General features: G+C 38.1%; 1 protein-coding gene across 3 annotated transcripts in view; it reads right to left on the minus strand.

The window, feature by feature from the left end:
* Positions 2,928 to 23,246, minus strand: part of HSD17B4 (hydroxysteroid 17-beta dehydrogenase 4) — a 62,187-nt gene continuing 41,868 nt past the window's right edge. For all 3 annotated transcript variants that reach the window (XM_021379884.1, XM_021379885.1, XM_021379886.1), the window contains 7 exons: positions 20,929 to 20,998; positions 18,458 to 18,564; positions 18,064 to 18,150; positions 15,509 to 15,592; positions 13,753 to 13,891; positions 5,135 to 5,262; positions 2,928 to 3,331 (listed from right to left, as the gene is read on the minus strand). In XM_021379884.1, coding sequence (XP_021235559.1) covers positions 3,242 to 3,331; positions 5,135 to 5,262; positions 13,753 to 13,891; positions 15,509 to 15,592; positions 18,064 to 18,150; positions 18,458 to 18,564; positions 20,929 to 20,998 — 705 coding nt within the window. In that variant the 3' untranslated portion in view covers positions 2,928 to 3,241. The remainder of the gene's footprint in view (positions 3,332 to 5,134; positions 5,263 to 13,752; positions 13,892 to 15,508; positions 15,593 to 18,063; positions 18,151 to 18,457; positions 18,565 to 20,928; positions 20,999 to 23,246) is intronic.

Consider the following 23,246-nt stretch of genomic DNA (forward strand, 5'->3'; position numbering starts at 1 on the left):
ATTTGGATAAAATAAGACAAAAATTGACTCATTGTCTCCCTAGCTCTTAGAGTAATTTGAGTTTTGGTTGTTTTTTTGTTTGTTTTTTGAATGGGCCTTGGATAGGAACAAAAAGTTATAAAAACTTACTTCATTTTTAATTCAGTCCCCCAGAAATCCTGCTGCCCCAACAGCAAGGCTTTTTCTGGTAGCACCACGTCTGTCCAGACTCAAGATTCAGTGGGATTCAGGTGAAATCTGGGTGCAACAAAGATTGTTCCTTCCCATTCCAAATCCTTGATTAACTACCCAGAGTAGTTAAGAGACACTGCTACGCTAACCTATGCTGTCATTCACGTGCAACCACAGCCACATCCATAGTCTGCTGCATTTCTCCTGACCTCAGATCATCTGATGCCTGATGCTTTCTATTCCACCCTTCTGGAGATACAGCTGATGGCCTAAAGGAGAGAATTCTTGCAGAGAAAACATTGTGGAGAACTCATTTTCACATGAGTAAACATGAGTAAGAAAGATATCTGCAGGAACTGAAGCAGAAGAAAACAGTGCAGGAACTGAGGGATATTAATATTTCTTCTTCCTTTAACCCCTTCAGGAATCGTGAACAGAAAGAACATTCTGGAGTTACACAGATCTTGACTTAGATTAGAAGGAAGCAATGTTATCTATATGTATATATATATACAAAGATGAAGTTGCCATTTTGCTTGACACTTGCAAAGGAACAGAGGATGTGCCTTCAGTGAAATTGACCTCTGTTGGACTATAGCATTATATTATTTGAAGAGACTTACGGTTTCACTACCACTTACACGATCCGACAGCAATAAGACAAGGGGGAATGTTTTGAACTAGAGGAGGGGAAATTCAGATTAGGTATCAGGGAGAAATTCTTCACTCAGAGGGTGGTGAGGCAGTGGCACAGCTGCCCAGAGAAGCTGTAGATGCCCCATCCCTGTAGACATTCAAGGTCAGGGCTTTAGGGTCCCTTCCAACACAAGCCATTCTGTGATTCTATGAATACTGAAAACAAAACACGAATTTAAAATGTTAATTTATCTAGATCGGGAGAATTCACTTCTCGCAGTGCTCAGTTCTTGCATTGCACAAGGCGTTTTAATTTCTCAGGGCAATTCTTGAATGATGGACGGCTGTTTTTACAAGCAGTCCAGTCCAACAGATAAACATAAATGGCTCTTAAGAGCACAGTGCTCACGTGGAAGGTGGGAAAAATCATCAGAAAGTACTACAGGACATGGAATTCAAGTTTCTCTATCTGAAATTCCTCAAGCTTACCTCTCTCGTGCCTCCCACCCTCCCCCGTTTTACTTATTTTAATGTTCTCTGATTATGAATGCACTCATCAACATTTAAAGAGCTGTTACCTGTAATTATAGATGACACCTGGAAGAGGTATTGAACTCCACTGAAATAAACTGATTAAGAACAACATTCAGCACAAGCTTCTTTGAAGCAGATCGCAGTCAGAAAGATTGTGACTTCCCTCACCTGTGCTCACTGCTCTCTTGCTTCAGTCAGTGGTCTCATCATCAAGTGAAGAGGACACACATCTGTGGAACGGCAGTTTAAGGTTTGAATGATGTAATAATGAATGTAAGGAGAAGAAAAAGAGAAATAATAAAAATCAGGCCATCATTAAAATGCACAGCATTTTATGCAGACAGATTTAGCTCTAACACAAGTATTGCTGGAAGACAACTGAATTCTTACCTGGGATGCCTACAAGGTCTGAGATCCAGACTTCACGTGGATGTCCAGAGAGCTCATTATTTACATGCACCAGCTCTAAAACCAGAATGATTCCATCCTAGATGAAAGCAGCTGAGAACCTTTGAAAGAGCAACCTATCAAACTGGCTGTCATTTCCTCCAATATATTCTTTTAAATACATCATGTCTTTATTTGTTTCTGAATACTACTTTTAAAAGCCAGCAACCATGAGCTGAATATTTTCACATGCCACCCGGCAAAGCGTTTGGTTCAGGAATAACTGGTTGAATCACTAGTTGGAGTGAGAACGGCCTCTTTGAGGTGGGCAAACATCACACTTGTTCTATTTCCCAGCTATTGATGATGCCATTTATGAGAGAGACTCTAGCTGACATGTGTCGGTTTAATACTTCTCTATCTGAAATAAAGCAGGGCTGGTAGTTTAGCCAGGAAGAAATAAATTTGCCTCATTCCTTCAAGGAAACATTAAACACAAGATCACTGAACAGTTGAGGTAGGGCCCCTTGCTCAGGCAGGGCCATCCATGTTCCATGCCCAGGAAGCTTGTGGAGATCTCCACAGGCTCTCTGGACAACCTTATGCCAACACATAAATGTTTGCACCCAGCCTGCCCGAAAAAAGACTCTGGATTCTAATCATCACTCAGCAGTGCTCACAGGAATTAAGCATAAATGATACTGGTGGTAAATAAGCACATGGAAGTGAGAAACACATGCCATGAGGCTTTCACAACAGCTGTGCTAGCCACCTCGTCTCATTTCTTATACCTAAGTGCTATGCTCTACTCATACCATTAACCAGTTACAAACCTTTGCAACCCAGTGTTCCACATTAAAAGAAATTGTTACCCAGTATGAAAGAATTAATGAACAGATAAAACCGAAATAATGAGGGAGCTGTATGAAAAAGCCTCATTGAATTTCCATGTAATTTATAAAAGTAACTTAACTTATATAGGAATGATTGTCGAAAAAGGAAGGGCAGAGCTGAAGTTCAAGGGTTTTCTCCTGTAACACAACAATGAGATGCAAATAAATACAATGGGCTTCCATGTTTTAGTGGGACCATGAGAGCTTAAGATAAAAAACTTTTTAATTTTAATAACAAGCCAGCTAGATTCATAGGAATTAGGATGTCTAGGGTAATATAAATGAAGACAAAGAGACACACAGAAGTTATCAAAGAGGTATAGTCATTTAATTTTCTTAGAATTAATATAGAAATATATGCATATTTGTAAGCATTTTTAATTTAGATATACAATGAGAGAAGTACGATTCTTTACTGCTGCTGAGAAACAAAGTTGGAATATTAGTGGTTATGCTCATTTTATGATTTTGTGTCTACAGCAAGTGCAATAGCTTGCATATTAGCAATATAATGAATCAGATTAATTTTAAGTAATCTGCAAAATGCTTCAATTGTTGCTTCTGAAGTAATTGAATTTTCTGTCTTCTGAAGTTCTTCACTACTGTGGTGATCAAGAAGTTCAGAGTTTGGCATAGTCTTTCAGGATCATTTCCAGTTTCTGGCTCAGCATGATGTTCCCCTTCACTTTCAGTTTACCCGAAAAGAATGCCTACAAGAACCACGAAAAGAAAAAAAATGTATTCACTTGTTCATTCACAATCCGAAGAATTGCTATTACCAAACAAAAATCCAAAGAAAACTGGGGCTGTTTTGTGCTTATGTGAAAGTCTTCAGTGAGCAATGCCCACTGGTTCTGGGTAATTAAAAGAAAACAATGCCAGTTCCAATTCAGTAGAAGCCAGAACACAGTGTGATAGAACAGCCCAGTTTACCACTCGGGAAAAAAAAGCAAAAAAACCTAAATAAAATCAATTTCAGTGGCACGCATTTCTTTTCTAAGCATAGCACAGAGGACTTCATCTGGTATATGCCAAACCTTTTCATAAAGATGACAACAAAACTTTGCAGAGGTACAAAAATAAAGCTCCCAGTCTTCTCCTGCCTGTGCAGTGTAAGTCCATTCATTTTTGTCTTACTACATGAAAAGGACGCTTGCTCAATTTCGTAACAATTCCAAACAGGAATTTTCACAGCACACATTTAAACATATTCTGAGGAAATGCAGTGGGTTTATATAAAGCATGTTAAAACATACAAGAACTAGAAAATGCAGGGAACAGATTTTGTTTTACTTGCAGAATCAGAGATCAATCAATATTTTCAACTGGTATATTACATTTGTATTGTCCCTAGCTCACAGAGCTATATATGCCATTTCAATCTATTCTAGTGTATATTTTTTTTAAATTTTCTTTTACTGTGGCTTCACAATTTGAAAGCTCTTTGAATGTTCTCAAACAAAATGCTTTTGCATAGCTCCATTATCTTGAAATAGATTCAAATCAGGAAGAGAGAGACAGCAGAACCGAAATCAAATAGATGCTTATAGCTCCTTAGATGAGGAAACTCCACATCGACTCAAAGGAAATACTAAACTCCTAAGATAGATAATATGCTTTGAATTGCAGTCACAGCTCTCTTGCTTTCTGGAGATTACACATCAACATCTAGGGCTTGTTTTATGCCCTATGCCTACTATATACAGAGGGGCACAAAGGATTTTACTTCTGTAGTATTTCAGACTTCTAACAGACGTTTGCCATCATTGCTAATCTCCAATTTTAAAATCAGCTCTCCAACAACCTTTGTTTGGGATCAAAGAAAACAAACTGTTCAGTTAACGATGAGCTAATTAGAGTTCTCATTTGCTCAAGCATTGAACTGTAAGCCGAAATGCTACTTTTGTGACAGTTTAATTTACTCTTACACATGGCACTTTTATTGGTAAAATCAGTAGTTTTAAGCAATACCCTAAGAAACTGAAAGTACAAACTCTGGTTACAAAACTTGCTTAAATCTTTCCCCTAAAAGCGGCCTAATTTTGGTGAATGGATCTGCATTCATGCATTGTTCATGATTTTTCCTTACAGCAGCAGAAGCAGTAAATCAGGGTACTGCAACAAATACCAGTTTCCTGTAATATGACATATCGAAACAGCACGAGGAGTGGTAAAACTATAACCTTACAAATCATATTGTGAAATGTCAGGGGAAGAAAAGAAAAGAGGGAAGGGAAGGGAAGGGAAGGGAAGGGAAAGACAAAAAAAACCTTTGTAATGTTAGGCTTTACATCTTTTGAGGTATTGTTGTCCTCCTTAGAGGTAAAGATGGCATAAATTCCTCTCCATACCTTCTGACTAATTCAGTACAAGGTCTGCTTATTCCTAATCTGAGTCTGGCTTGCACTGTCCTAACACTTAGTGTTGCAGGTTTTGGAATGCAAACAGTCATGAGCCAGAACTTGATTTAAGGCAAATTTCCCAGGCAAGTGAGTTTGCCACAACCATTTTACCTTTTGGGGATTGGTCTTTTGTTGCACCACATCCATAAAATCCTGGTCTGAGAGTGTGAAGGTGGTATCAGCAGAACTTCTCGCAGGTCCCTGGTACACGGCTCCAGAGCCATTTTTCAAGTCAATTGCTGAGAAAGACCAGCAAAATATGGTTTTAGTTCAAAATAAAGATGAAATTTTCGGTTTAAAGAACACTATTCTCCACACCCTTTCTTGCGAAGCATCCAACCTACAACATAAACATCAAGCTAACAGTTACTAAGAAAATGAAGGTTGTTCTAATTCTTCTTCTTCTTTAATGAAAGAAAATAACAGAGATTAGGAAAAAAAAAAAAACCACCTATTCCTGTGCTGTTCGAGCAATTCAGACACGTACAGATAGTAAAAATGTTTTCAAACCATAGGTTTGCAGTTAAGTGATTAAATTGAAATAAGTCCAAATTTGTAACATTTTTGCAAATTGGTTAACATTTGTAAATGAGGTTAAGATTTCTTTTTTAAGAGCACAGACTAGAAGAGACCCAGAAAAATGTAACAGTTGATCAATTCATACCTCAGTCACAAGCACCTAGTTTTATAGTAATCAAAGGGAGAAAATACCTGCACTACCTTAAAAATTCCGTCCTTTTATTTTTATAGACACCAAATGTATATGCATCAGCTCTGCACTACCCTCCCTGGTCATTTAGACTTTTCCAGTGTCTGCTTAAATAACTATGCTAGATTGAGCTTTTGATATTCAAATTAGACCAGCCACTCTCCTTAAAACATACGTATTTTATCACAGCAAATGATTAAGGGGTGCACGCACTTAAATCTTATTACTTTATCATGGTTCCATGCACATGGGTTTCAATAATTTCACTGTCACCACTATAATTTAACATAGGTAGCACAGCAATTTGGATGGGAACTTCAGAGGATAAAAGGAAAATAAATCCACTGATAACACAAGGCAGGAAAATATATTTTTAAACAAAAACAGAGACAGTTCCTTGGTATTGAAACACTTCTTGATGGAAAAAAAATATGGATCAGTAAGAAAGTTTTCAGTTAAATCTGAGATTTTTGGTTAACTCTAGAAGACATGTACAGACATCTACCTAAGGAGGAGGGGAACTCACAGGAAGGACTGACATTTTAAAATTGCTGCACAGACATAAGAAAACATTTTAAAACAATGTTTAAGAGTCACAAGCTATTAATGAGTGCAAATAATCCAAAATGGTAACGTTAGCAGCGAAGCTGTGAGGTTTCTAAGTCGGTATCCTTTAGTCAGAGAAACCAAATGCGGTGGTGTTCAATGCATGCTTGCTTATTTCGCCTGACAGGCAATGTAGCCTGTTCTGCTTGGTGGAAAGAGCATTTCAAGCCTTGCCAAACACTTGTCCTTCCCTTCTGGAAAGCCAAAAATTTCCTGAAATGCCAGGAGATTTCGAGTGTTATTTTCCCAAACCAAAGGCCCTGCCAAAATCATCTACTACAAAGCTAATGCTATCAGGTGTAGTGTCATTTGTTCAAAGTATTTTGACAGTTTGTGCTCTGCCAGCTCTTTCTCAGATTTTGCAAATTCCCAGCCTTCCTGTTTACATATTTTTTCCTTTTGACCTCCTCTTTCTTAAGCACAAAGCAGAATCATTACTGAAGGATGCAACATCAGGGACATGGACTGCCAGACAGTTTCTCTTAGTTGCCAAGTTTTAAGACACTTGCCTAATTGTGAAGACTCAAAACTAGCTCACCTTGTGTTCTTTTTTTTTTTTTTCTGAACAGTATTTTTGAAAGGCTAACTACACAGCTTTTGTCTGTTTCAGGCACTTAAATCTTTCACTTCCTGAAATTTATTCTAAGTGTTATTTTTTCCAGTTAAAATAAAACTAGAAAGGAAATTAGGTGTGCAGTGATGTTCAGTGAGAGAAATGACATACCACATAATTATTATCCACTTGATTTTAAGCTAAGTTGTAATTTCAGAAATAGGTTTAATGGACATCACAACCCTGACACAGTAAGAATAGAAGGGAAAATTACTCAGCAGCAGGTAAACAACCTGCCCATCTATCATAAAAGAACTAAAGCATACCAGTAGTTAGTGCTATCTAACTAGTACTACTAGCTAGATCTACTAGCACTAGTAGATAGTGCTATCCAGGATACAAATAAACCTCAGCGATATTGTAGACTTTGTTCTCTCAAAGTCATTCATATTTTTTTTAGTTTTATACTCTTCATAGCTAGTGAAACGAAGCATCAAGTTCTGCTTCTTGCCAGATCTGCTTCCTCTACATGCATGCCAGAAAAAAGAATAATAATAAAAATCCTTAAATATTTTGGTTGCAAAGCTCCACCATGTTCACATGATGGAAATTTGTGTAAGAAAAAGAGCAAAAAATATTTGCCTGGCATTGGGGCCACAACAGTTCTTCTGTACCTCCTTTGTTTGTGGGCTAGAACTGTGCAATATCCTTGTAAGCCATAAACCACTGTACCCTGAGTGAGCACAGCTTGAGCCACACAAATAGCACTGACCAGCAAATCCTTCTGCTTTGGCTTGACCTCACCAGAATGGGAGAGAAAATACTATGGAAAACCTCGTGGTTCAAGACAGGTCACTCAACAGTTACTATCTTTGGCAAAACAGACTTGACTGGGGGAAGATTTACTTTATTTATTGCCAATTAAAAATAGGGTAGGTTCGTGAGAAACAAAAATTCAACTAAAAATAGCTTCCCCTCTTCTTCCCGGGTGTAGCTTAATTCCCAATTCCTCTATACCCTCCCCAAGGCTGAGCAGTACAGGGAGATATGGAAATGGGAGTTGTGTTCAGCCCACTGCCATTCCTCTCTGCTGTTTCTCTCACCTCACTCTTCTCCTCAGGAGAACCTGCTCCTGTATGGGCTCCTCTCCATGTGCCATGGCCTCCATCAGGCCACATCCACTGCTGCACCTCCAGGGCTGCATGTGGAGATCTGCCAGTCTGCTCCACGTGGTGCCCATGGGCTGCAGGGGACAGCCTGCTCCAGCATGGGCCTCTCCTGGGCTGCAGGGAACTCCTGCCCTCCTCCTGCACTGACCTTGGTGCCTGCAGGGCTGCTCCTCAGCGTTTTGTCACTTGTCTCTCTCAGCTGTTGTGCAGTGTTTTTCACACTTTCTAAAATGCGCTATGACAGAGGAACCACCAGCACTGCTGATAAGATGAGCTCTGTCCTGAGGTGGATCAGTTTTGGAGTTGTGATGGCTGTATCCAAGACGTAGGTAGCCCATGGTCTGTCTGTTGTCACAGTGGCCAACCCCTGCAGGCCACCTGCTTAACAAAACCTTGCCACGTGTATCCCAAATGCATTAATTCACAAAATACACAAGTAGCTCTTATAGGATGCTTAGAGTTCCTCATCAATTTTTAATTACTTCTGTGCCTTAGAAGTAATTAAATAAATAAATAAGCACAAGTCCCTTTTTATTCTTCATTTTTGCACTTGTTACTTTTTTTCTTGGTTGTCCCTAATCCCAGCCTCTTCAAAAAGGGAACTGAGATGCTGAAAACCTCACATAACATCTCCTAAGACACAACAGACCCTCTTTTCTCTATTCAGCACCGGCTAGAAAGGCAGTTGTGATACATCTCAACTATATACGTTAATCAGAGTCAGTATTGTAAAGTTTAGAAGACACAAAGTTAGAATTAAATGCTTTAATCACTCAGACAAATTCTAAGATCTCCGAACGACAAGATACATAACACATCGTGTTGCTAGGGCTGTTCTTGTCTATTTCACATCTGCATCGCAACAGCATTGCTTATCAAATCATTCCTATAAATAATTGTAAGCTCTGAAGACACAAGAACGTCTGTAAATACTCCATGCTCATGGTACCATGGATGTTCAATCACATGAAATCCTTAAACCATCTGTATTTAAAAGCTATTAGAAAACTTTAAAACAGAGGAACAACCTAACAGTATGTTCTATTCCAGATATATGAAAACTATAATTTCCATTCCACTTTTTTCTCTTAAAAAGCGTTGCTGTTTTCACTAAAGAAGAAAAAATAAACGTGAAAAGAAGTAAATCACAGCTGACATAAATGAAGAGCTCTGTAACAACAAATTCTGCCATTTTCATGAAAACATGAAGGATCGTCTCCTGAGACTACAGTGCCAGCACACAGAGAAGTGGATATAAATTAGCAATGAAAGAAATGAGCTGAATACCAGAACAGATTCCAACCATCAGAGCAGAAAACTAACTTTCCAAAGTGATTTAAGACCAAAGACGGTGCCCTCCTGTAAAGCACGCCTTCATGAGACCAAGGCATATAACGTAGCTCTCTGCTGTAGAAGGAAACGGTCTTGTCACAAGCCTCCTATATACATCTCCTACACAAATCTCCTGGATATGTGTCTCTGCCATTAAAGCCTGCATGCTGCACGCTCACATTACAGCTGTCAACTTCATAAGGATGTGATATCGGTGTGCCTATGTCCCTGCTTGGACCCCAAATAATTCCTTGGGTGGGTGGTGGCCTGGGCAGCTGCCCTCGCACCCTGCCAGCGTGGCTCCACGGCTTCCAGAAGCAGCTGAGTAGCTTCAGGTTGTCCCAGCTTTTCCCCCTACCCCCTCACACAGCTGACTTGCTCCACACAGAAACAGGAGTTTGACACAGAGGCATGCTACTCCTCAATACTCTGTGCAGCAACATAACTTAAACGAAACGTAAAGCTGAAGTCCTTTTTCAAAACCAGCTAGCTTCTCAAATATGGAACAGTTCGGTATTGTTCACCTAGTAAAAAACAAAGACAAGCAGTTCCAAGTGCATGAAGCAGCGGCCAACTTTCAATTTTTTTTGTTTCTAATTACGTACATAAATGCTACATTACAGTAAATACACAGGAATTATTATTCTCTGTGCTTGTCAGAGAAATAATGAAAAGGTCAAAAATGACATATATCCAGATTAAAACTCTATACGATGGCTCTCATCAGCAAGTAGCCCAAGAGTTGAAAAATCTAATATTTATGATATGGCTTTTGCCTTTGTTTTTAAGACTGCCCTACTACTGAAAGGAGAAAGTTATTGAGGGGGTCACCTTTTTTTTCCCCCTCCCCCAAGTTCTCCATCAAGGAAGATAAGTAACTGCAGCACAAGGCTCAGCATGAGAGCAAACAGAAAAAAGCGTCATCCACTCTTCATTGCCCAAAGGTACTTTGCATCATAAATTATTAAGGACCTTCCTGGTAATTTTAGTGACATCCACAATGAAATTCACATAGCGGTTTTTCCACAGTTTTCCTATAAAAGTTTTATTTTTTCAAGAACTGGAAAAGAAGTATTTTGTGCCTTCAGCATGATGCAAAGCAACAGAAGAGGAAGCTTCTAAACTTCTGAGCACTGTTCTAGAGATCCATTAGCTATCAGCTAATAAATCTCAATGGCAATGTCTGAGAACTGCTGAAAACAACTAAAGCAATTGTACAGGAATAAATATGCAGAAGAGTACAGAGTATGCTTCAGGTACTGAAGCTAATGGGAGAAGCTGCAGTTACAGCTGGCAGGTGTCTAACAAGAATTCTGTTTTAAAAACAGACCCTTCACTGCTAAGCTTATTCCTTATAGTTTCAATTCTGTCCAAATGGTTATTGATTTATTTTCAGCGTCCTTGTAAATCAGAAAAAAAAAATTGTTTCTGTAAGAAAAAACTCTAATTAAGATCAGTTGTTGGTAGCTGCAGTTCAACACTTTTGAGACAGTGAGTGAGCTGTCAAGAATTTCATAAACCAGAATTTCTATAACCATGGCTTCGTACCATTTATATAAAGCTAAATAAAAATAAAGATCATTGCTAATTAAAAATACTGTTACTATTGTTAGTACTATCATCAGAAGTGCCTCTGTAACGAGAGTTCACACGTTCTAGTTAAGATAATAAAAATTTTGGCTTACTGCACAAAACAGAGATCAAAAGGTTAGAGTAACAATTAAAACAACGCGCTAAAAGTAAATAATTTTAAAAAGAAAAGACACGGAAAAGCCCTGAAGTCTTGAAAGTTTGGAAAATGCTAGAATGACCGCCGGTGTGAGAAAAAAAATTCACAGCAGTCCATGATACTGTCTGCTTTCTCTCATCTGCTTCCCTCTCGCCCTCCTCCAAGATCTTCCGAAGCTCAAGGACATTAGCAGGAGATGCTACAATCATCAAGTGAGACAGCAATGAGCTACGGGGCCCAGATTGTTTCTAGCACTGTCAATTGCTGCAGTTTTCACAACAGCACGAAGCTGTGCCAAAGTGACAAGTCCAAAGATCAGAAGACAAGCCAGCACAGCTAAGTAACGAATTTAATAAAGGAAAGAAGCCCACCAGGTAGTACAGGAAAACCATAGACACTATTTGCACAGTCCTGAGAAGCCCTTATAAGTAGAGGTTTAGAAAAAAGATGGATAATGAAACAATTAGTACGATCTCAGAGCTTAGAACAGAACAAAAACCTCTCCCAGATTTATCTCCTGACATTCCAGTTGTTTCAGTTATAAGAATTCTAAACATACGTTGAAGGAGTGTGCAGTATTTACACACAGCAACCAAATTCTAAATTAATTTTAATTCCAAATTAATTTGAATTTCATATGTTTCTCTGCATTATTGTACCTATTTATTTTAGAGGATCTCACTCAAGCAGAGGAAAAGATGATACAGAAAAGTTATGTCTATTTAATTGCTTTTAGGCAGTGAAGCATTCATTGGAAGAAAGCACAACTTTCCTCCTACTGCTTCAGTAGCAAACAGAAGAAAGAGCAAGGATGGATCCTCTCTCTCTGCATACAGAGGCAAAAACATCCATTCATTTCCACCACAATAAAACATGGTCTCGTGAAGCAGTTAAGTCCACTGCTCAAGCCTCAGTTTTTCAAGAGTGTCTGTTCTGCATTCAGCAAGTTGTAGCTTACAGTCTTCCTTAACCAGAGATTTTGCACACCTTTTACATTCTGTGCCACATTCTTCTTCCATTAATTCATTTATCCATTCTCCGATTATGCATAATATTAAGCCCCTAAAAAAACACTCCAAAATTAGAGACAATGATAAATCATTCTAATAATGAAGTCATTTCCTAGTTGTTACTGTAAACATGACTGTCACTTATATTACTTTTACTTACAGATGAAAAAAATAGCTAAGACTGGTGTAGTTAACAAACATAAGTAACCACTTCAAGGGTTTTGGAGCCTAATCAATCTATTTGTATTTTCTAAAAATCAATGCAGAAACACAGAAAAGACTTCATAAACCTCCTGTCCACTTCTAAGCATCATTTAAAGCAATGACAGTGTAAGAGTAGAAAACCAGAGGGACGGTAGGAATGATTAAGAGGAGTAATAAGTTTTAAGACATCTTAGTTAAATTTGCAGCATCCTCTCTCTCATTTTGATTTATAGGTACCCAGCATTAATCATCTACACAAGCATATTCAATATATTGATTAACTGCTATCCAAGTGCAAATCTCTCCTTATCTCGTAAAAACTGCACAAAATGCAATACAGGTAGGACAGGACTACGCTGATCAATCTACACATGATATTTTCCTGATCCTCAGCAGGAGTCTTGCTACTCAGAATCAGTGCTCCTTAGAATTAAGAGAAAGTGAATTTATAGGGTCCTAGACTGCTTTGTAAACGCAGTAAATATTTGATGAGAGCATGACATTATACAGACTCAACATTACTTAAAAAGAAAACCAAAATGACAAAAAGAAAACAAAAATAAACAAACAAAAAAACCCACAAAAAACCAGCCACAATTTATAGGACAAAGTGCAAAAAAGACCAGATCTGACCTCACAACAGGTCAGCATCTCCCACCAGCCTGCCAAGGGAAAGCCCACCTCACCAGTATCTCCTCACACAGTTCTAATCGGTTCCAACCATCGAGGCCAATCGAAATCAAGCTGTGCAAGTGACAGGCTTGACCCCAGGATTTGCATTTCTCCACTAAAAAGACAGACAGGCCTGCAAATTACAACCTGAGTTCAAATTACACCCTTCTCTGCCACCCACTGCCATTACAAGCTTCAGCCTGTTCGTCAACCCTGTCCTTCCCTGAAGGATGGGCAAGCAATGTTTGCATTCACTAAACTTTCACGTCAGAAATTTCACATGGAAGTAAGTTGGGTGATATTTTTACTGAAGGCACAGAACAGTGTGGAAGAAATAAACACCTGCTCAGTACAGATTGGTTAGCTTGTACATTATCAACAGTCTAGATACTCCAGCATAGCACGCTTAGAAGAAGGTTAACCTCAGTGCAGTGAAGACCTCACTTGGGAAAATGTAAGGATAAACACCCTGAAGTTCTAGAAGATGGTGTGCCTCTGTCTCCATCTAAATAGGGAAGTTACAGAAGCATATTGTTAGAAAGTAAAAAGTTCCATAATGGCAGTTTCTTTATCTGATCTCTTCATTACTTGTATATTCCATATGCAGTCAGATTTTTTAGGTCCTCTGAGCATCCATACTAGTTTATCCTTGTTTTAAAAATAACGGTTTAATTAGAATGAGTATAATTAATCTCACTTCATTTAAAAAAATGCACTGGGACATTATATAAGAGCTATTACTTACTCCACTGCACTGCTGTTTTTCCATCTTTAGTGATATCCCACTGGAACACAGCATTTACTTTCCTCACCAACTCATGCCCAATCTCTTTGATGCGACGGCCAATTTCTTCAAACACCAGGTCACTCTGCAGCCCTGTAGTCTTAAAAAAAGAGAGCAGGAAGAATTTTAAACGGAAAGCTCTTTTAAAAAAAAAGAGTATATAAGACTATTAGTTTAATCACTGTGTCCAGGAAAGTCTCTACTGCAGAATTATCGAATGCAATCGAAATGTTTTCCACCACAAATAATTACTTCCAGCAATTGTCAGCATTAAAGAGTACACTCTAGCAGAAAATGCTTCGTGGTCTCTTGAGAACTATTTCAAATCTTGCTTTTACAGTTTTTGTCATTTATCACTATAATTTATGGTATGTTTTACTTCGGACTTTTTTTTAACAGCTTCTCAATGGCCTTTTATTCCATTTAGAGAATAACCACTGTCACTTTTTCTATAGTGAATGGAATATCCCTCTTCAGAACACAAAAAACGTTTTCACCAGAACATTACCTTGGTACGGCATGATAGATTATCAAAGAGACTGCACCATGAACGCTGTCAGAACTCAATGCAGTCACAGTATGTCTACCACTTCAGAGTGGGATCAGTTACATTCATGTTTTTAACTTTCCCAAACATGTGACGTTGTGCAAGCCTTTCATTGTTTTACTTCAACTAATATTTGTACTCAATAAAATGCTCTGCTTTAAGAAGCTGCCCTGTGTGATATTTTTATCCAAAGAGAACTGAAGAAAGAACTTATCTTAGCTTCTTTTTCTGCTGTATCTACCCATATACCAGGATGCAGTAGTCCTCACACTACTATCTTTTCATCTCCATGGTTATGGCTAAGAAAGATTTTCCATCACATAACATGACTTCTGATGACATTTGAATCTGATAGTCACAGGTGAGTTTCCCCTACTGCATGACTCAGCCAATCAGGAAACTCCTGCCCAAGTACCTTAATCTCTCAGAGTAAGCTTGACAAAAAAAACTGTTCTGTCCATGTAAAACAGACCTCTGTAATTACTTCGCTGAAATGTTCTAATGCTTAAATGTTTGAACCCCAAATGTAGTTTTGGCAACAGTCCACAATATCAAAGGACTGAACACAACTAGTGTAAAGACACAGGTTCCAAGAATATATTACAAGCTTTCGATGAATGTCACTACCTCAGTATTCCATAAACTTCAATGCATTAAAGTCTCATCCTCAAGTCTCATCCTCTCCGCCCACAAAAATCAGTGGAACAAAAATCAAGGTTTATTAAGGCAAGGTACTGTGCGCCCACTTCTCCAAAGGCTACATTAACAACCCAGAAAGACATCAGCACGTGCAATTGTGTCTTTTGTGCCAAGTCCAGTACCCTGGGTATATACCAGTACCACGTCAAGCCTCTTGCTGTCTCTCTATCCCTCGCTCTCCTTTTCAGAGAGGACACACACTGTGCAGTACATAATGATGTGTACAGCTCAAATGGTGTAAAGCACCTCAAACTCCACCAGCTATTCTGTGGATTCTGACAATGTGTTTCCCTCAGAATAGATCCACGAGCCCTACACAATAACCACAGTGTGTGTTCACTTCTCTGAAGTCATCTACTCATGTAATCTTTGTGAATAAGACTGGCAAGCAGTTCTAGTTTCCTTCTCATGTTTCTCGCAACAATAAGGCCTAATTATGCTCCTTTACAAGTCAGTGCTTCTGTTGCTTACAGGCTCCAGTGAAGAAGGCTTATCCAAGGCTGGTATTATATCCACATAGCCCCCTGCAATAGCAATGTCTCCAGTCTCTTTGACCTGCGATGGGGAAAAAATTACATTAAAGAGGTAGTGCACTGGCAAAAAAAAAAATCACAGTAAAAAGACTTCTTTACATTTTAAGCCAAGAGATGAAGAAAACAGAAAATACAAAGGCTTCAGTGAAAAGAAAAACAAAGTCTAGTTTTAGAGCAAATTAGTATTATACTATTTGCAAACAGTTCTGCAAATGAAACAACTGATTCTTGACAAATTAAACCAAAAGTTAACAATGGTTTTCTATTTACAAAGTGAACTAAAAACCTTATGTATCTGAAAAATTATAATCTCTGCTACAGTTAACTGTTAATATTACTTCATAAATAGCTCTGAGAAAAACACATTGCTCTAAAATGATTTTAGTGAGGTAGGTAAGCAGTTGACAGTATCTCCAGGCATCTTACACTGCAACTTGCACTAGAAGCAATTTTTTAAACATCACAGGATCAGAAAGGTTGCAAGGAGAAAGAGGAAAAAAAAATACCCGAATTCCTTTCTGTTCTATTTTTTGAAACAGTTATGTCAGATATGAAATTGAGCTTCATTTTGGCATTGTTTCTCTAATGAGGACTGACACACAAACCATTCTGACTACCTGACAGTGAAAAAAGGCAGCAGCAAAATGATTCACTGACAATGCACATAGAGAGTTATATGACAAATTGAGAAGAATAGGCAAAATCATAGTCTAGCTTATTGCACAAGTGAATTTAATATAGAAAGAATGGACACTAAAGATTATTCAAGTCACTCCTAACATCTTGTCACCACCACCACTGCAACTTCAGGCAGTGATGAAAATGAATTTAAACCACTGTATCATGTTAAATGTGCATTTTCAGTTTGATTTATCCTGAGCGTACTAGAAGTACACAGATGACTTGATCTTAGACTACCCTGAATTACGAAAAGCAACAGAACTCAGCATAATTGCTCTGAGCAAGCAACTGTTGAAACAACATTGTTTTCTATAATCATGTTAAACACTACAATCTGCCTTCAGAGTAAGTTATGTTATTCCATGCTGAAGCTTACTAAAAAAATCTGTATCAGTATCCCCCAGAACTCTGCATATAATGCTAACACTAAACCAAGCACAAGAATAAATCCAGCCTTTGAACACAGTGAAGGATCACATTCTGCACACAAATTTCAACGGGCTGGGAAGCATACTATGAACACTGTTAGTTTCGACTGTACATGCAATCCTCAAAAGTAAGATCTAGAAATTCCCTCAGGACTGAGCAGAAGTAACTTTCATGTATTGCTGCACATCTTCACGTCTCTAGTACTGTAGCTGTGTAGTAGTTCCAGAGTCCACTGTCTCATCTACTGGCTACTAGTAACCCGAGACAGAGTTTGTACCTAGTAGCCTTAACGTTGTCTGTATTCTGAAATTCCATAGCTGCTAGCACTTATCAACTCTGCAAACAACATTTACCTTCACTAGTCAACATGTATTCTGCAAATCTGTGTTCCTCTGGAAATGATATCTAACCTGTGTCCTTGGAATGATTCTCCTCCTCTGATTTTGCCTGCCCAATCCTCCTCCAGCTCCTTCTATCACTGCTGCTGTACTCACCCATCAAAAGCTTGGCTACTTTTTTACAGAGATATGGGCAGCAAAACTTTGGCCAACCAAAGCAATGTAAACTGTATATGCATAAGCCAACACATACTGACAAATAACAGCAGCAATTCATGATTTAGAAGAATGCCAACGGCATAGGGCACTATAACAGAAACAGTGAGAATTTACTTTTCACCTCTACATAAAGTACTTTTGCTTGACATTGAAATTCACCACCATTACAGGATATTCACACAAAATGCTAACAGCAAATCCAAAGAAAATTGAGTAATGCAACAAGTGAATGTATAGAAGAATAAGATCTGTTTTACTGTAGTTATTATGCCTGACTGCTATGAAATTTCAACTGTTAAGCAAGCACTTCTGTGTAGATGCAGCTGAAGTTTAACTCAATTTAATCACATTTTTTGAAATTCATTTACTTTCATGAATGAAATATTTGAAAATTTATGAAAAAATTTCATAAATGAAATTCATTTACCTTCATTTACTGTCAGGAGTTCATTTAAGCAAGCTAAACAATGTTAAAAAAAACCAAATGAACAAGGCTATGATTATCTACAAAAAAAAGGATACTGACTTAAGAATGACTGCTTTTTGCTTTTTCCATAATGGACAAACCAGAAAACATGATACAATGAAATGAGTTCTAGCAGTAGTTACAATAAGAAACATATAAAGTCCTCTAACAGTATTTTTGATATTTTACTGGAATCTTTGTGAAACAATAGGTAGGAATATTTAATTCTATTCACTTTATTTCTTTCCTGAGTGTTCTTAATGGTTCAGAGAGCTAATTTTATCGCTTCCTGTCATTCCCACACACTTTTACACAACCCACACTTTTCATTGAAGTCAACAGGAGCGACTGCATTCTCACCTTGGTCTGAAAATGAATTCTATTTCCTTCCTTCCACATTTCTGTTTGTAAAGTCTGCCCTGGAAAGACTGGCTTTGCAAAGCGAACCTGAAAATAAATAAACAAGTAAAAAGATTAAAGAAAATAAAGTAAAATTTTGTCAAATCTCTCACATGAATCTTAAAAAAATAGGTTCTATTAAACTGGAAAAAAAAAGAAAAAAGAAAATGAGTCAAATGGTGATACAAAGCATATAAATATTTAAGGAAACATAGAAAACAGAGGCATTAAAATGCATGCAGCAATAAGTAAGAGCAATTGTGGCAGTAAGGACAATGAAAATCCTATTTCCACTCTAAAGAATTTTTTGGCACTAAAATTAAGAAAATTAATGACTAAGAACAAACTCACGGACCTTGATTGCCTTGAATCTGGTCACATCATTGTTTGCAAACTGCTTCAAGATGTTTCTAGCAGCAAACCCAAAGGTGCACAGTCCATGAAGTATGGGCTTCTGAAATCCTATTTCAAAAATTAACATTTTAGTGATTGTAACATCAGGAGTGTGCATGTCTCTACTACAAGTACTTGTGTTACAGTTGGAGTGTTTCTTTCCAATGACATTCTTAAATTAGTCTAATGAAAGGATTATCTTACTGAAAACGCATCTGTAACTACTTATTGCTACCTCAAGGCAAAAGAATGTGTTCACTGAGATCTGAAACTTCAACACTGAATATGCCATGTAAGACTCCCAAGCCAAATGAGCCACTGTTTGCACTGGTGATAAAATGAAAATAAGATTATCTGTGTTATTATGTGTGCACAGGCACACCAGAAACATCATTACAAGGACATCTGCATATTAATAGCAAGGGGTACAGTAACAACTGAAAAGTGGTGACACACACACAAAATGCTTCACATTTTGAATCCCTATTAATAGTTGCCAAACATCTTTGCATTTAGTACACAATTCAGGAACAGCTTTAGCTTGTTCAGAATGGAAAAAAGACACTCAAAAGGGTTCAGGCATTCAGAATGAAATGAACAAAAACAAAAAAAAAGTTAATGTTTTGTTCATATTGACATTTTGCACAGGCTTCCATGAAGCATCATGCTTTGCAGCAGAAGCTGGATCATGAAGAGGATAAACTTCATATTAATAATGAATCTTCTTTCAATCCTGCCAAGTCTGACAAAGTAAGCTTTAAAAATCATCCTGACATGTGCTAAAGCACAATGATTGAGTTATAAAAACATAGCTTGCACTGAGTACGTTCTGATCCCTTAGTAGTTTGCTCTGACCTCACTGGGCATGTGAACAATAATTGATCATGCTTGTAACAGCCCATGGATCTGAGACAGGTCTGTCCAGCCTTGGCTCTGAAAATAGTTGCTTTGCCTGGAACTCATCTGCCACTCTCAACTGTCAGAATCTGTTTTTCCTGAGCTCAATGAACAACTCCTCACAGCATCTACACATCATGAAAAGTTGTCTCAAGGGAAAACAACTAGGAGAAAAGCAGGAAAAAAAGAGAGAATAAATAATAATGTGTGTGTATATATATATATACATATATATATATGGGAGACGGGAGAAAGATTGGCCTGAGGAGAATCAGAAGAGATAAAAGACACCACTTTCAAGACCAAGACAAAAAGGCCACTAGCACTTGATGTAGGGAAAGACAGGAAGTCTAAGACAGAGCCTAAAGGGAAGACAAGACTCCCAGGAGTCAAAAACAGAGGTTATGACTGGTTAGGTTAGGAAAAGAGACGTGACAGAAGGACAAAAAATACACACTCAAAGAAAAACCCCTAAGGTAATCAAGTGACTTTTTACCTGGACTAAGACGAAAGCAAAATAAATGCACAAAGATATCAACACGTTTTCTTCCAGTATCTTCTCTAAACATTACCTACCTGCAAGAAGCCTTACCAGTAATCTTGGAATTGCCTGAGTGCATTAAGCTTATCGCTTCCTTACAGTGCACACAGGTAAGAGGTAGTCAATTTAAAATACTTAAAGACAAGAATGAATTTAATGTCCTAGGAAGAAGTTTCTGTATAACTAGAATAAATACTTCTGAACGACTTCTTCAGTCATTTTTGTTTTCATTTGAACATGCATCTAGTATAGATACTTGAGTAGGAAACTGCCATAGTTGTAAAATCCAGCATGGTACTTTAGTATTCAGGCAGATTCACCTACAGAGTAAATTTTGTTTTTCACTGTAAGTACCAGTGCTCTTGGTATGCTGAAGAATTTTACTCCTTCAGTGACTTCTTTATGCAGCATTATATTAATGGCCAACCTACAGTGTTACCAAGAGGTCTAGGTAGGCATCTTTAAAGGAAAAATGTGCTACCAAACACCCCCTGTCTGCTCTTTCCTACTCTCTTGTCATTTATTGGAGCTGAGAAGACTACACAGAAGCAGAATAAAACTACACCAACGCTGACATAATCTCAAAATAATTTAGATGGGAAAGAATGATCTATCAAACAGTTTATGTAATTCCCTACAAAGCTTCTGATAGTTAATTGAATTATTTCTGCTTATGAAAACAGAGTTTGAACAGATGGGAAGGTGGAAACATACAAACTCCAGCAGGAAAATAGGACAAAAGATGGGCTTCCACTGTAGGTAAGAATCTGAGCGTCATTCCAAGCATTCCAAGCATTCCCAGCTACAAGAAGCAATGCTTCTAACTGAGGCATCACACAAAACTTTGAAGACATCAGAAGGTGACTTTAAGGACACCTATGAAAAATCATTGCTTTTTCCAGCCTCTTGGACACCTATCGATCAAATAAAAAAAAAAAAATACATTTGCATCATCCTTTATCCAAGTATAAATACAACAGGATCCCTCAACTCACCTCCCAGTGCAGCAAAACTTGGATCAACATGCAAAGGATTCCAATCCCCACTAAGCCGATACAAGGCAGCCTTCAGAAGCAAAGAAAAATGGGAGGTTAGATAATAAACTCTACAATAAACCAGATAAAATAAAAGCTCAAGGTTTTGTACAGAGAAACTGGCAAGGTAGAGAATAAACAAACAAAATGTGAGGTGTCTTGGTACATGATAAAATAATGAACTGCTTAATGGGAGTAAAGAACAACATATTCTGGTGACAGGCATATCCAGCTTTACTAAAATGTGACAGCAGGGAAGTAATAACATATTTCTTAGAATTTGTCAGTAAGTTCATTTGCTTGAAGTGTAATTTTAAAGAGTCTTCTTGCATGACAGATTCATTCACTTAAAAAAAAAAATTACATATGAAGACTTTCAAAATACATAACAACAAAAAATGCTGCTATTCTTCAACACATGAGTCATCTTATGGAGACCAGAAACATTCTTATCCCTTGCTTTCTAAGAGAAACACGACAGAGAGTTGTGATAGTGTTCTCTCAGCAACTTCCAGCAGGGCTGATCCCAGCATTAAACAAACAAAAGCCCCCAAAGTGACAGGCCAGGTTTTCTAGAAGACCTTTGCTTCATGTTAAATATTTTCCTTCACTAGGAAAAAGACAAGAAATACAAATGTATTGTATGTACTGTGAATGTGGATAGGTCTGAGAAATTATAAACAACGTGGCTGCTGTATTTCAGTTTCCTATGTTTGTATGGCTTCAGCATTTCTACTATCAAATTTTATGTTTGCTGTATGTGTGAAGTGGCCAGACGCCCATAATGTGAGATGAATGGCAAGACAACCTTTTCCACATCTTTCTGGTCTAGATTATTCCATGGTCATGAGATTTCAGTGAAAGAACTAAATCATGAGGTATTCTACCATAATGTTCCCCACTGCACAGAGAAAATCAGCAACTAACATTACTCAAGAGGCATATACAAATTGAGCAAGAGTTCAGCTGAATAGAAAAAAATATATATTTTAATAGAGCATATCATTATCAGAAACATTCTTTCCCAGTATTTTGCACTAAGATTATATGGAAAGGTATGCGATTATACAAATGAGGGTAGATTGCAAGAAAGGAAAGCAAAAATCTGAAATTAATCTTATAGGATCAACAAGAAATAAAAATAGCTGAGATATAGTGCCAAACAAGAATAAAGTCAAGACCTGAAGGCAGTACCTTTCAGTGCCACGACACTACAGCTAGCAACCTACAAGCCCAATCCAACCAAGGTCAAAAAAGGAAGTCAGATTTACTGCCAAGGGCTCTGGCGTCACAGATGCCATTCCAGAGGGGCCTCCAGGGAGCGTGCAGTGAAATACACAGCGCTGGCTGAGGGGCCAACAGGGAAGCACAGGAGATACTGGAGGCTAATGTAAATATTTTCACTGCCACATGTAAGGTAGCTGGAGTGAACACTGGAAAGAGACAATTGGAAAGGGGCTAATAATTACGATCTGTGGAGAGCATCTCCTCCCTTCACGTACCACTTGAATTACAGAATTGTTTGTGTTGAAAGCGATCTTAAAGACCATCTAGTTGCAACCCCCCTACAGTGGGCAGAGACACATTCCACTAGGTTAGGTTGCCCAAAGCCACATCCAGCCTGGCCTTGAACACCTCTAGGAATGGAGCATCCACAGCTTCTCTGGGCAATTTTTTCTGGTGCCTCACCACCCTCTGAGTTAAGAATCTATTCCTAATGTCTAATCTAAATTTAATCTCTCTCTTGCACCAACACAGCGGGTTCACACAGTTCCACCTCTCAAGCCTGTCAAGGTCCCTCTGGACGGCATCCCTTCCCTCCAGTGCATTAACTGCATCATACCTCTTAGTGTCATTCTGTCTGATCTCAGCTCTCACTGAAATTGAAGAAAAAAAGGGAACTAAGAGTGGCACTACACTCCCCACTCATACACACAGAAACAGGAGAGGTTCCTAGAACACATACGTCCTGCTCTTCTGATTTGATGCATCTTCACTTGTCCCCACTCTTCTGCTGAGAAGCAGTTAAATTTTGTTTTGCTGTCAAAAGCTAGAGTGAATAGCAGCTCCGAGGTACCACTAATTTCTTTGCTAAGAGCTCTCTATGGTCTTCATGACACATGAATATTGAACTTAGTTCATTATGAAAGAAATTTTGGTGGGAAGCAGAGCCTTAGTTTCATTTAAAAAATTACAGGATAACAATTTTAATGAAGATGCTCTCAACACAATTAAACAAAGTAGAGTATCATCCTTTATTAATGAAGTTCTTTCAACAG

Source organism: Numida meleagris, chromosome Z, assembly GCF_002078875.1.
Source record: "Numida meleagris isolate 19003 breed g44 Domestic line chromosome Z, NumMel1.0, whole genome shotgun sequence".
NCBI lineage: Eukaryota > Metazoa > Chordata > Aves > Galliformes > Numididae > Numida > Numida meleagris.